Source organism: Engraulis encrasicolus, chromosome 15, assembly GCF_034702125.1.
Source record: "Engraulis encrasicolus isolate BLACKSEA-1 chromosome 15, IST_EnEncr_1.0, whole genome shotgun sequence".
NCBI classification, from domain to species: domain Eukaryota; kingdom Metazoa; phylum Chordata; class Actinopteri; order Clupeiformes; family Engraulidae; genus Engraulis; species Engraulis encrasicolus.
Window position 1 is genome coordinate 34,510,794 of NC_085871.1, and position 14,605 is coordinate 34,525,398.

Genomic DNA, 14,605 nt, shown 5'->3' on the forward strand with positions numbered 1-14,605 from the left:
ACAATGTAGACAGACTTTTTGTAAGCTATAGGCTACTATACTATATTTTGTGAGCCTACTCTTCTAAAAATCCCCACACTCAAAACTTTGTGCCCATGCTCATCCGTCTTCCTTAAACGATATTTCAATTTCAAACTGTCAAAATGACAGTGGAGTGCACATTTGCATGGAACAGTAGCGTGATGTAGCCTAACCTAGTAGGCCTATGAATGCTTTGGACTGTGATGATGGCTCCAGTGGTGTAGTCTACTTTTTGAAGTGGGTATACTGTATATTTGAGCATTTTTTTATGTGTACTGTATATATTTGTGCTATTGTAAATAATGGATCAATCCATTTTAAGTGGGTAGGCTATACTGCAATCCCTGAAATTTTGAAATGAGTGCGTATACCTGCGTTTTACATAGGCCTAGACTACACCACTGGCTGTGCATTTCATCAAGGTGTAGGCTAAATTCTCCAATTCAGGTTGATATTTTGACTACACTAATGTTCACATGTAGTACGACTGCAGATTTCGTGGCTTTTGTCTTTTTGGTTAGGAAACCGAAGCTTTGTTTTTGTTTTTGTTTTTTATTTTATTATTTTATTTTTTTTAAAGAGGGCCGCCAAGGGGAAAATTCTCCCGGTGGGAAAAGGTGGGCCACTCCGCCCCTGTCCATCACAGACGGCATATCAAAAGGGCCGACTTTTCAACACTGCATGTGCATGTTGATCGCACCTGGTCTACCAGTATCTGCCAGCTCAGTGTGCTCATGATAAAAGACAGCCCTCTGAAGCTCTCTATAAACACGTCATGCTCTGCATGTCACTTTAGCCGTACTGTGTGTGTGTGTGTGTGTGTGTGTGTGTGTGTGTCTGTGTCTGTGTCTGTGTCTGTGTGTCTGTGTGTGTGTGTGTGTGAACACAACAGATTGTGCCCAAGCCTCAAGTACAACGTGTCTGCATCACACTACAGCACCATCACCATCCATCACCCAACACCACATGCAGTGCAGGACACACACACACACACACACACACACACACACACACACACACACACACACACACACACACACACACACACACACACACACACACACACACACACACTCCCACTGACACCCTTAATGCTAAGAAAACAATGCATCCACACGTCATAGACACGTGCACCTACACATGCATTCAAACACACATACAGTATGCTGTATTCTCTCTCTCTCTCTCTCTCTCTCTCTCTCTCTCTCTCTCTCTCTCTCTCTCTCTCTCTCTCTCTCTCTCTCTCTCTCTCTCTTTCTGCCTTTCTAAGGAAACAAACATTGGAAGCAAACACACACACACACACACACACACACACACACACACACACACACACACACACACACACACACACACACACACACACACACACACACACACACACACACACACACACAGCAATGTTACCCGTCTCTTTCATTCTCCCACTTTCCCTCCGTTGTTATTCATCATGTGTTGCTTTGCTTTTCCATCTTGATTCCAGGCTATGTATTGATTTCCTTTCCTCTCTCTCAATTTTGCTATATTGCTTTTCTGAATCTCGGCTGGCTTATTGTTTTCTTGCCCCCGCCGGACTGTCTGAGTCATACCTTCTGTTTTCATTTTATATTTCTGCACTTTCTGTGTTTGTCTCTTCCTATCTTGCCCTCGTCTTGCCCATCTCTCTCTCTCTCTCTCTCTCTCTCTCTCTCTCTCTCTCTCTCTCTCTCTCTCTCTCTCTCTCTCTGTGTCTATCTCTCTCTATCTCTCTCTCTTTCTCTCTCTCTCTAGGTGTCTCTCTATTCTCTTCCACAATCTCTCCCTCACTCCCTCCCTCCTTCTGTCCCTCTCACTTTTTTCTCTCTGAATCTCTCTTGTCTTGCCCCCCCTTCCCTCTTTCTCTCTCTCCCTTCTTCCCCTGCTTCTATAATCACACTCACTAATCTGTCTCCCTCCTCTCCTTTGTCTAATGTCTTTTTTTCCAATCCCCTGTAACGTTTCCAAATGACACCGCTGAGGTGGTGGTAAACAATATCATTCAGGCTATAGCCTTGGATTAGGGAGAGAGTCCGTGGGCATCGGATGCCTGGATTAGTGAGGCCTTCCTGGGCATGTGATGGCTGACTGAGCCCCTGGGTCATAAAAGACTGCCTGGTGCCTTCTGAAAACCTTTGGTTTGGTTTTTAAAGTTTTGTTAAGCCTTTTGAGGAAACATGGCTACGACAAACGAACAAAAAACAACAAGATGGTGTGAAAGACACAACACATCCAATAAAACAAATCCCAATTTACGTTCCATTTTTTTTTAATGTCAGCCTTTTTTGCTATAGACATCCCATCCTGCATGTGGCAACCAAAAGATCCAACCCAACAAAATAGACCTTTTCTTTATTATTTATCTGAGGACTTGTTATTCAATAGACTATGATGATGATTTAAAAACTCTATATACTATCAGTCTGCTCATGAGAGCAAAAAAAATAAATCAGTTAACCTGTAAATTCTGCAGTTGACAGCCTGGTGCACTCCTCCACACAGACAGGGGTGGACGACGTGTGAAACACAGTGCTTTGTCAGAACATGGAGTTCCCATAGTTAGCCTAAAAGTGTGTGGTGCACGCACATCCCAAAAAAAGCAAACATTATTCCGTCATTACTCATGTAACCTTATTGTAAAGTGTTACCAATATCAATTGCCGTGGGTGCAGGATATAAAGGAATACACCAGAAACTAGAAAAGCACTCAGAGAGTGCAGACCTCCGCCAAGGAATCTGTTTGATAGAACATTCGACTATGTTACACCCTCATTTTTTTTCCAGTCTTTCTGCCTTGTTTTTGTGGAGTTAGAAACTGGAATGTCAAAATTCACCCTATCCCGCAATGGAGAAAATCCGTATCACCCCCAAAATTCAATCACTCTTTCCTTTTGTCATTTCCAACAGCTCCACAAAGTTTCATCAAAATCCGTCCATAACTTTTTGAGTTATCCTGGTGACAGACAGACAAACAGGCAGACAGATAAACCAACACAACCGAAAACATAACCTCCTTGGCGGAGGTAAAAAGCAAGAAATATCCGCACACCACAAAAGCAATGGCACATTGTTTTGACCTGCAAGGTCTTGGTCATCAGGTGTCAGTTCCCGTAGTTTTCAAGTATTGGCAGAGGACGCGCTCAACTTCTAGGAAAACCGAAAAGCTTTTGGGTGCGAGATAAAAAGCGTCAACTTAAGGAAGAAGAAATCCGCACTCACAAACTGCGTCTCATTACTTATTTATATTACCACCATGTCCAAAACGTTTTTGGACATGGTGGTAATATAAATAAATAATGAGACGCAGTTTGTGAGTGCGGATTTTTCTTCCTTAAGTTCCCGTAGTTCCCACATGACACACTTAACCCAGAAGCACAATCAGGCATTATCAACTCCAACAACAACAATAACGCATACAGTACATGCTTACAGTCAAGAGATCGTGGGCGTGGGGAGACATGGAGGACAAAAGCAGAATCTCTTCTTGAGTTCCAGACTCAATGAAAACATGAAACACCCCAAAAGGTGGAAAGGTGGGGTGTGGTGGGTAGGGGGGATCTTTTGTGGAAAACCAGGTGATTATGGAAAGCCCAAAGCCGCTGTGTGTACCTGTTCCAAAAACGTTTGAACAGGCTGTTTACCAGCGGTGTTATCGCTCATGTGAGGAATGTTGACAGAAAACCCCTATGAGGGGAGAGAGAGAGAGAGAGAGAGAGAGAGAGAGAGAGAGAGAGAGAGAGAGAGAGAGAGAGAGAGGGAGAGAGAGGGAGAGAGAGAGATCTCCTCGAGCATCTCGAAGGGGAGCAACACCCATGTGCGCACGCGCGCGCACACACACACACACACACACACACACACACACACACACACACACACACACACAGACACACACACACACACACACACACACACACACACACACACACACACACACACTAGCTTCTCTTTGTTGGCCTTTGTAAGAACTAAAATTGGAATAAAAGTATTACTTTCAACCAAGACGTGGTTTTAGTATCAATAATGTCTTTTGAATATACAGTTTGTGAAGGTTTTAAGCTATGGACATGCCATAACAGTTTCTTGCAACTGTTTGCCTGTCCAAATGTTCTATTTGTCTTTCCGAATCTCTTTCCAAATTGCTTAAGGTTTTCAAAACTTTGTTTCATTTTGGTGGTAACATGTTTTACATTTTGTATGAGCAGTAGTCTGAGCAGTAGGCACGCAGATTTTTGAGAGAAAGAAAAAAAAGAAAAACAGATTGATTGTGAAAAAGGTGTGTAGGCCTAAGCAGCTGAACAAACTTTAACACAAGGCCACCCAGTCAGAAAAAAAACACAGATCAGTTTTAAAAGCATACCAGCAAGACTTATCACTGAAATGAATGTTGTTGTCAGTCACGAATCACGCATACTGTACATTGTATCACTTAAGTGCTCTTTATTGGTCTTGCACCAGCCTCAGAAAGTATACATTGGCGTCCTTGAAAGTACATGCTTCAACACTGATACAAAAAATGGCAACGAGTCACTAGATAAAGCACATATAAAGCACCAGTTTGTTTCCACCACAAGCCCTTTCCCCCACATTTTAAACATCAGTCATTACATTCATGGCCTAAGGCTCGCACTGACATTTCATGACCTGACAGATAATGCAATCGATTATATGAGGGCAGAAAAGCTGTTACATCACACAGACAGGTGGATTTCTATTCCCCACTACACTTAAAAGTACAGTATGTAGGATTGTGGCCAGAGTAGCTATGCTGCTCGTTGCAACTGGGCTGCCTATTCCAAAATTTGATTGCTTCATGAATATTTACTTGTAATTAACTAATATTCACTAGTATGACCAGTGCAGTAAATACAGTAAGTTTTGAGGCTGAAATTGACCATTTCTGGACATATTCAAAATGACAGACATGGAGAAGATCCACCTTTTCATGTATGAAAAGTGCAATTTTCCCAGTCAGACTTAAAATTTGATGGTGGTGGCGAGTATTCATGAAAAAGGTAACAGTTGTGAACGAGCAGCATGAATTCTGGAAATATACCACGAAAAATATTACATACTGTACGTTCAAAGACAACTCTAAGCAGTAAGCCTATACATTGAGCATTGTGTTATACACATACACTGCTCACAAATCATTACTTACCATGAACCATCACCATTGTCATCATCAATTAATTCATTCTTTCAACCATGTCTGATACAACATGACTTTTACTTTCACACTTCCATACACCATTCACATTCCAGACATTACATCACCCCCCCTCATCACCCCCCACATGCGTTGAACTGATAACACTTTATTTGATTTTAAAGTGAGAGAGATTCTGAGTGTGTTTGACAATCTCAGCAATTCTGGTCAATTTCACACTTGAACGCTTGGGAAAAATGTGGAAAATGACAGGAGGGGAATACATCTTAATTGCTTGGCCGTTCTTACGCAACGTTTACAGACGCACAAAGAGGGCAGAGCATGCTGGGTAGCATGCTCGGAAACTAAAGCCCACAGACACTTGCCACCACAAGGCCCGTCGCTGTAACCATATACTGTGTGACTGCACACCACACCTCTTTACTATAGAGAACGTACTGCTATTTTGTCCCGTTAACACACAGTACACTTACAGTCCCTTTAAGTGCAATCAATGAGTTGTTTACCCAAGATTATGTAACTTCTTAATCTCCACTCGAGAAGGAATGCCTTTTATGCTGTGTAAAATATCTCGTGTTTCCTCCCACAGCTGCTAAGGTAACTCACATTCTTCCTGCCATTTTTTTACTACAATAACAAATATGGAATGTTTTTGCTACAGACATGCTTTTCTTGCTTAGGAGGTCTATGAAAAGGTCCTTGGTATGGCCTCCATATATAGAGTAGATTAAATGTGTTACGGTAATAGAGTCTGTACTGTAGTGTCAGGCTTCAAGAGTTGAGACAAAAAAACAGTCCTGTGACGGAACACGTTAACCTGTTACAGTACAACCAATCCAGTAGACTTATTCATACAATGACAACAACATTATTGTGTACAGTACAATAGGGTACGTATCGTTTGATTGGTTATATGCATCTCCTTTGTCCCTTCTGTTGTAGTGTAGTATGTCCACCTGGCACAATCCATCCAATATGTAATAAACAACTCAATCCAATAACATTGTACACAAGTGTATACGTAGATGTACAGTCTATGTGTTGGTTGTTTGTTAGGATTTTTTTCTGGTTGATTGATGGTTGATTGGTTGCAGCTCTCCCCTGTGTCCCTACTGTATACTGACTAATGTCCACATTCTACAACCCACAATCCAACATCACCATATACACTGATAACAGACAACGCTGCTCACAACAAGGTAATTGGTTGCTTGGTTGGTTGTGTGGCTGCATTTGTCCCTTGTGCGTCCCTGTCCATCCGACCCACTTGCCCTTGTACGTACATTCACCTGTGTCCCTCTCTCTTTCTCTCTCTGTCTGTCTTCCTTTCTTTTCTCTCACACGGATTTCCGGCGCTTTCCAAAGACGTTGTTGATGAGTTTGGCCATGGACTTAGAGCCGCTGGGCCGCCGCCGCCGTTCCTTGGCCTTGCCGTGCGCGTGGGCCCCGGCGTTGCGCACCATCTTGGTGAACATGAGCGCCACCTCCTGGCAGTGCTCGGCGGCGGACAGCTCGTAGAACTGGCAACGCGGCGTGGTCTCGGCGGCTAGCTGCTGGCCCTCCTCGCGGCCCACCTCCCGCACGTGGCACAGGTCCTGTTTGTTGCCAACCAGGAACACCACCGACTCCAACTCCCTACGAGGGAACAGACACAACACAAAAATATTAGCTTCCTTTCCTTTGCTTCATATCCAGGGACGGTCCTAGGGGTGGGCAGACCGGGCAAACTGTCTCATAATGACACTAAATAAATCTTTCACCAGACAACAAGAGCTTTGCTGATTAGAGTGGCCGCATTTATTAATTAGGTCGACCAACTATCCGGTAGTGTATGGTATTTCCAAGGCCAGGCTGTCCATCAGTCATATTTCTTAATGTCAGGATCAAATGAATAAGGGGGACCCATGGCCTAATGGTTAGGAGGGTTGCAGGTTTGAATCCCATCTTACCTCTCCCCATACCTCCATCCATGGCTGAAGTGCCCTTGAACAAGGCACCTTACCCCACATTGCTCAAGGGACTACAACCAACACTCTCTACATGATAGTAAGTTACTTTGGATAATTGGCCTTTGTAAGTGCAATGTATAATGTAATAAAAAAAGAAGTGTGCCATGATCATGAACCGTATCAACTCAAATGAGATAATAAATGTAAATTCCATAAATTTAACCATTATTACGGGCCCCTTCAGACATTGGCAGTTTTTCATTTTTATATCCTTATTTTATCTCCTAATTTATACAATCCAATAAAGGTACTGGGGGCTACGATGATAATAATTGATGTATATCCATTTGCTGCAATATATCCGGTCCAGATGACAGCACTGACTGTGAATATATGAGTGGGCAGTTGTCATCATTCACTGACAGTCTGTGACGAAAATTGGCACCCACCAACGCCACCACCCACAGCGCACATATTTTTTATTCTGGTGATCGGGTAAACAAAATGCTGGCACTGAATCACGCTGGGCAAGAGAATCAGGAAGAAGACCTACCACACGTCAACACATCGGTTGAGGGACAAACAAGACTGAGAGGGGGTGTTAACCCTCTGAGGTCTAAGGCTTTTCAGAGGCTTTTAGGCTGCTTGCACCACCCTGACATTTTCAAGTATTTTAATTTCATACATATATATTTGGAACCTGGAAGGTCTGAGGTTTCTAATGGTGTGACTTATATGTTCCAATGACAAAAACTCACAGAGTTGCAGATTTGTTTTTGGAGACCAATTGCCCTCTGAAGGGCACTCGGACCTCAGAGGGTTAAGGTGAATGAGTTGCAATCAGAAATAGAAGCTCTGCCGTCCTGATCTCCACTGTGGGTGTGTGGGTGGGTTAGTCATACTGGGGCCCCGCTACATACTAGTTTACACTACAGGGAGTGGGGCCGAGGGGCTTTATTTTTCCTGATCTACCTGTACACCCAGTTCTTTACCCTGCCCAAAAAAGACTCATATAGCAGGGCAAGAGGGATCCAAAAATACAACATAATGAATTTAAAACAAGGTATTATTCCATAGAAAAGGCAGTAATCCCCTGCATTATGGTGTTGGGTGGAAAACCCCCAGTACCACCCAAAACCACAAAAATATCAGGGCTGTGGTGTATGAAAAAATAACAATAAATATAACACATAATGAGATAAGCACCCAACCATGTAAAAGATGGCAGACCCAAAATAATGGAGTAATTAAGCCCTTCATCTCAACTTGCTGTTAACAAAATTGTAATGGCAATGTATTGTTGTCAGACTCTCTGTAACGTCATAGCAAAGTTGTTATGCTGTAGTATAATCAGCAAAAACTGAGTTGGATTACTGGGCGATCCCCTCTGCAACCAGGGCAGGGTTGGCAGGGCTACCACCCTGGCCAAGTGTGTGTGTGTGTGTGTGTGTGTGTGTGTGTGTGTGTGTGTGTGTGTGTGTGTGTGTGTGTGTGTGTGTGTGTGTGTGTGTGTGTGTGTGTGTGTGTGTGTGTGTGTGTGTGTGTTTTTGGGTATGTCATTCGGTTGGCTGTTGTTTGAGTCATGTTGGCTGTGACACATTATGATGGTGAGGAAAAAAAATCCCCCTAGGACACAGTAAAGTCTGTCTGTCTGTCTGTCTTGGTTGTGTACCTTTTGGTGGCTCCGAAGTTCAGCTCCCTGATAAGGTGCAGGATGGCTTTGGCTGTGAGGAAAGACGATCTGTCGCTGATGTCATAGACCACAACGAAGCCGTCCGCCCAGTGAATCTGCTCGCTCAGGGAGGATTTCCCCTCGCAGGGCTGCCAGGCGAGAAAGCAAGCACAACGACAATTGAAGGCAGATGATGGGCATTAGTGAGGCCCAAATACTGATAACGTCTTTTGTTTGTTTGGGGAGGCAGAGAAGAATAATGATGTTTTTTTGTGTTTATTTTCCTTTTATCTTTTTTGTCCCTTCACGTTTTTGTATGCATGTTATGCCTGTCTATGCTATTTCTCAAACACAGGCCTACTGATAACGCTGTAAACATTTAAGGCTGAGGCCTATGCCTTAGTCTCTACAGGAAATTATGATCTTTGAAGTTTGATTTCACAGAATGAATGTCTTGTTTCTGGAGGTCTATGAGACACTAACACACATAAGAGAAGGAAGCAGTTGAGGGAAGGCAGTCTCTGACCTACACTTCCGGCTATATAATGGCACGGAAGGAGACAGTTGAGGCAGGCTAAGTACACTAAGTGAGACAGATTGCTCAGTACTCATAGGCCTACCTCAGGTTTTGGCCATTTGACCACTTTGTATAAACAGGATGTGTGGCCTAAAGTAGTGGACTTTGTTAGTGTATTTGATGTAAGTCACTGGCTCTGAGACCTGCAGGAACTGGGTGAAGTTAGAATATCTACACGCATGCAACTGAAACGTCCTCCTGACAGAGAAAGTACGCTATTTTGCACACTTATTGCACACAGTGCATAAGACCTTGCCTGGTTACCACCAGACCTAATCACAAGTGAGATGTCAGATCGAAAAGATTGTGAAGAACTAAAGGCAGTATGGGAGTTCCCAGGCTACATAAGACCTGCAAGAACTAGCCAATCAAGACCTGATCCTTATGGGTCTAAAAAAATCAACAGAATGTTGTTAAGGTTATTATTACACATGTGTAATAGCCTTAAAAGTTATTCGGTTGATATTTTTATACAGTATACAGTAGATGCTGTGGCCAGTCTTCATGGTGTAGCTAGGTGGAAACATATGTAACCTTCACAGTAGCCAACATAGTAGCCTATGCCACTGAAACATCATTCTCTTGCTGTAAGGCAGTGTTTGTCAGTTCCCTCCACATACCTGAGAACAAGGATCATGCAGTTCCAGATTCTGCTGCCTTCCATCAATAGATAAGCGCTTCCTGTATATGCACTCTGCAAAAGAGAGGGTGAGTATGTGTGTTAATATAAACAAAGCCCAGTTGGCACTGTGCAAATTTGATCAACGAGGGGCTCTGTTGTCCTTCTGACATTTGGTGGCTGTCACATCTGAAGTGCTTACTGGCAGGGAGCCAAACACAGGCTACTTCAGGCTACTTTAAAATACAGGTGTGGGTTTCAGCCAAAGCCAGAGCTGGGGAAAAGTGCTGAGGAAATTGTGAAGTAGCCTAGATCCGCTTCAAATTATGACAAGACATTCTGTATTTATTTTTTTGCCAGTTTCGACATCTTCGACGCCATGCATATTCATAACGCATTCAGCTAGAAATATTTTTTTAAAAGATAAAGTTATGACTGAAGTACAGCAACGGCAGTTTCATTGGTTACATAATTCAGCATTATAAGAAGGGAGAATCAAACAGTAATCAAACAGACCTCCGGGGAGTAGCCTATGCGGCGCGGGCAAACAGACACAACACTGCCCAGCAAAACAAGTTCATGCAGAATCAGCTATCGGACGCATTAGGATTCACTCACCTGAGGTTGATGCATATTCACCAATAAATCGCTTCGTCAGAAATCTGACAATAAGGGCTGTTGAAGGAATATGTTATATTTTGGATTAGCCCACAAAATCACTTTTGTCACAATAAGCATAAATCCAGCATAAGCATAGCCTATTTATAAATATAAATCCAAGACATACGGTGCAAAGATGACAGCGCATAGCCTACCTGATTTCCCGACCCCCTCGCTTCCAAGAACAGCAACTTTAATGTCATTCATCCTCACAACCCTCTTAGTAATCACGCAATACAAATATGAAACGTGTTTACCGGAGATCAGTAAGACATCATTTTCCCTCAAGCCAACTTGAGAACAAACAAACTATGTCTGAGAGCGATGCTTCTGCTGCGCTTTATCTGCTCTGACTGCGCGAGGCAAGAATAGGCTACATGCACAGAGGGTGGGCTTTTGAACTGAGAGAAGCTGACCAATGTCGTCACCATGACGGGTTGGCAATGTTTTTAGTGGTCGTTTTTTTCTGTCGCAGATGTTTTTAATAGCTAACATTCATTTTCGACGGCAGCATTATGGATTCAATCAAGTGTGCATGTCCAGAAGGCTATGTAGGCTAATTATCTTTCTTATTAAAGTCAGCTGTTCCATTTCATGTGACATAACACAAGTAGGTGAATGTGTCGTTTTGCCAAGCTCATGAATACCATGGTTCTATTTTTGGATTGGCAACCTCTCCAGTTGAAAAATGCGTACCATTTCCTCCTAAATGACTGAGCGCGCGCAAATCTGTGTTCCTTCTTCACTTTGTCAGCCTAGTCATTTGTTGTGACAACAACAGGGATGTTGAATGAGATGTAATTTCAAAGTGCCTCATACAAAACAATTGAGCCTTCTCCTCTCGTGTAAAAAGATATTTTCTAACCATCTCTCTCTCTCTCTCTCTCTCTCTCTCTCTCTCTCTCTCTCTCTCTCTCTCTCTCTCCTCTCTCAGGCTTAAAATGAACCCAAATTAAAGTCATTGCGTGGTGCCTGACATAAAGGACTACCACTACCAAGGGCTTTGTATGTCATTTGATATAAGCACCCTGTAATTGTGCTTGTCAAAACAAACCTCATGGATACAGAGTAAAGTGATGAGGTGTTATTTTTTGTGGGTAACAACCATTCACAGAGGCCCCATCTACACACATAGGCCTACTAGAGCCTAAAAATCCACTTCCATTGAGAATCTTTATGTCCAGTAGGACTATAATTAGGCCTACCCTGTTTGAAGACGGACTACATAGGCTATTTACATATCAAAGCAGCACTTCAGTAATCAAGTAGTAATGTAGCAATGGTTTTGAATTCACCTTTAGGCTACTAAACAGTATGAGTTAGATCCTTTAGTGGCATGTGGCATGTGCCAGTGACATGCGGAAGTGGTATCATTGGCATGCTATTATAAAACACATTTTTCCACTGACAGGTTAGGTTTAGGAATAGGTTTTGGTTTAGGCACAGTTCGGCATGTTTATAGGTTGGTGTACACACATTTTTCACTGACAGGTTAGGTTCGGAATGAGTTTTGGCTTATAGGCACATAGACAGGTCATCAGCTGGGAAAATTAGGCCTTTCGTCCTACCGCACTTTTCTCTGTGGATTATTGACCAGAAGGCCTATTGGAAGCAATTAAAACATGGGGCCACGCCAATTTTTGTATGTGTGTGTGTGACTGAGTGCGCTTTTCTCAAGTTTGTGTGGCCAGTGTGCGTCTTTACATACACTGACATAGACACAGACCGGGTGTAGAGTAGAGTAGAGTAGAGTACTTTTATTAATCCCGAAGGAAATTAAGGTGTCTGTCAGCTTACATAAATACACAAATACAAAACATACACAAGACATTATACACATAATTGAACATTACAGGAAAAATATATATCTTGAGTACTACCACCACACATTATCTCACATACACACATGTTCTGTCTCTCACACACACACACTCACACACACATTTTCCCACCCACACACACACACACACAAACCCACCCACAACCCCCACCCCCCCCACACACACACACACACACACACACACACACACACACACATCCCTGCACAGACACAAGGTCTGATAGGGTGTCATGTTGCATACATTCACACTCACAGAAAAACAAAATAACCATGTTAAGTACACATACAAGAGCCAAAGAAGTTCTAATTATTGTCCATGCAAATTCTGAGTAGTTCACGGCAGCTATTCCAGGGGGTGAGGTAGCTGAGGTGGGGTGTAGTGGGTTATTGTTCTTGCTCCGGGGGGTGGGGGTGGGATGAAATGTAACTGTTCAGTAGAGAAAAGAATCGGGAAGGGGGGGGGGGGGTAGTGGCTGCAGGTTGATGTTTCCAGTGTGGGGGGCTGGGGGGGGGGGGAGGTTAAGGTGGGGGGGTAGGGGGGACCGAATAATGTGGAGGAGCAGGGGGGATGAATGAGGGGGTGAGCGGGGGTAGGGGGCCAGAGTGGGGGTGGGGGGAATGAGTCGGGGTTGAATTAGGGGTTGGGCGGGACAGAATAGTGTGTGGGGTTCAGGGGGCAGAATAGTGTGTGTCTGTGTGTGTGTTGGGTAAGTTCAGTCGGGGGGGGGGGGTTGGGGGGGGTTGTTGACCTGCCAAACTTTTTCACATTGGGTGGGGGGTGGGGGAGAATTTTGTGGGGGGGTGGGGGGAGAATGAGTCAGGGAGGGCGAGAGTGGGGGGCAGAATAGTGTTGGAAGTGAGTGAGGGGTGGGGGGGGGTGCAGAGTAGCATGGGGGATGAGTGAGGGGGTTGGGGGACAGAATAGTGTGTGGGGGGAGATGAGTGAGGGGGTGGGGGAGGCAGAATAGTGTGTGTGGGGGGGGATGAGTGAGGGGGTGGGGGAGGCAGAATAGTGTGTGGGGGGGAGATGAGTGAGGGGGTGGGGGAGGCAGAATAGTGTGTGTGAGGGAAAGAGACTGTAGAGCAGGGGAAAGATGAGCAGGGGATACACGCGCACACATGCACGCACACTCACCCTTGCTTTATACAAAAACATGTGGCATGAAAAACTTTTGGTCAGTAATCTAATGTGAAAAGTCTGGCAGGTCAATAGCCTTTTTTCAGCAGTCAACTGTGTATGTGTAATTCAATCATTTTCTGACAACAACCCATATTTCCAGTGGTGTAGTCTACTTTTTTATGGTGGGTATACTGTATATTTGAGCATTTTTTTAAGTGGGTATACTGTATATATTTGTGCTATTCAAAACAATTGATCAATCAATTTTAAGTGGGTATACTGAAATCCCTGAAATTTAGAAGTGGGTATGCTCTGTATACCCGCGTTCTACGTAGACTACACCACTGGATATTTCAAAGGGGCAGGATATATATTTACATATTTCTGTTGCCAACCTTTGTACTCACGTCTGTAGATAGGAGATGAAAGTCTGCCATTCTGAAAAACAGAGAATATTTTGAATTTTGGAGCACATTTGAGATGGCAACCTAGCCTGGTGAACCAGCGCCACCCGCTGGACGGCAAAATGTTTTGTCTACGGGTGGGTCTGGCCTCGCATAATGATTCAATGAAGCCAGAATGCCATGAATCTGGCAAACCAATTACAACGCAAAGATGTGTTTTGAATCAAAGCGGGCAGGGTTTTGAGGGAAGGTTGTTCTCATCAACAATCTTCGGATGTATTATGCATCGAGGCCAGACTAAATTAGACATCCACATTTAGTCTGGTTTATCAGGCTAATGGCNACCAGCTGGTGAATCTTTTTCAATAGGCCTTCTGGTCTGTAATCCTCTGTCAAAACCCTGACAGGACATTAGGCCTAATTTTCCCAGCCATAGAGTCATATGTGCATTTCAATCATTATTTTCAGCACTTTCCTTTGGATATTGCAAGGTGTCCAACTTTATTTTCATTTGTTTTAGTTTAGTCAACCTTTGTAAACATGTATGTAAGGAAATAGGAC

At 43.6% G+C, this 14,605-nt stretch overlaps 1 protein-coding gene across 1 annotated transcript; it reads right to left on the reverse strand.

The window, feature by feature from the left end:
- Positions 1–4,017: 4,017 nt before the first annotated feature.
- Positions 4,018–11,034, reverse strand: rergla (RERG/RAS-like a). Its single transcript, XM_063218016.1, has 5 exons — positions 10,836–11,034; positions 10,639–10,695; positions 10,022–10,095; positions 8,825–8,973; positions 4,018–6,838 (listed from the first exon to the last, which is right to left on the reverse strand). Exons 1-5 carry the CDS (start codon positions 10,885–10,887, stop codon positions 6,541–6,543), a joined length of 630 nt encoding a protein of 209 aa, XP_063074086.1. The 5' UTR covers positions 10,888–11,034; the 3' UTR covers positions 4,018–6,540.
- Between the last annotated feature and the right edge of the window lie 3,571 nt (positions 11,035–14,605).

Bases quoted from the DNA above. Each gene is read 5' to 3' on its own strand.
- rergla (XM_063218016.1), bottom strand. From the start codon at position 10,887: ATGAATGACATTAAAGTTGCTGTTCTTGGAAGCGAGGGGGTCGGGAAA. The intron at 10,096-10,638 runs GTGAGTGAATCC...TCTCTTTTGCAG, and splicing joins TGAATATGCATCAACCTCAG to AGTGCATATACAGGAAGCGC. The intron at 8,974-10,021 runs GTATGTGGAGGG...CTCGCCTGGCAG, and splicing joins TGCATGATCCTTGTTCTCAG to CCCTGCGAGGGGAAATCCTC.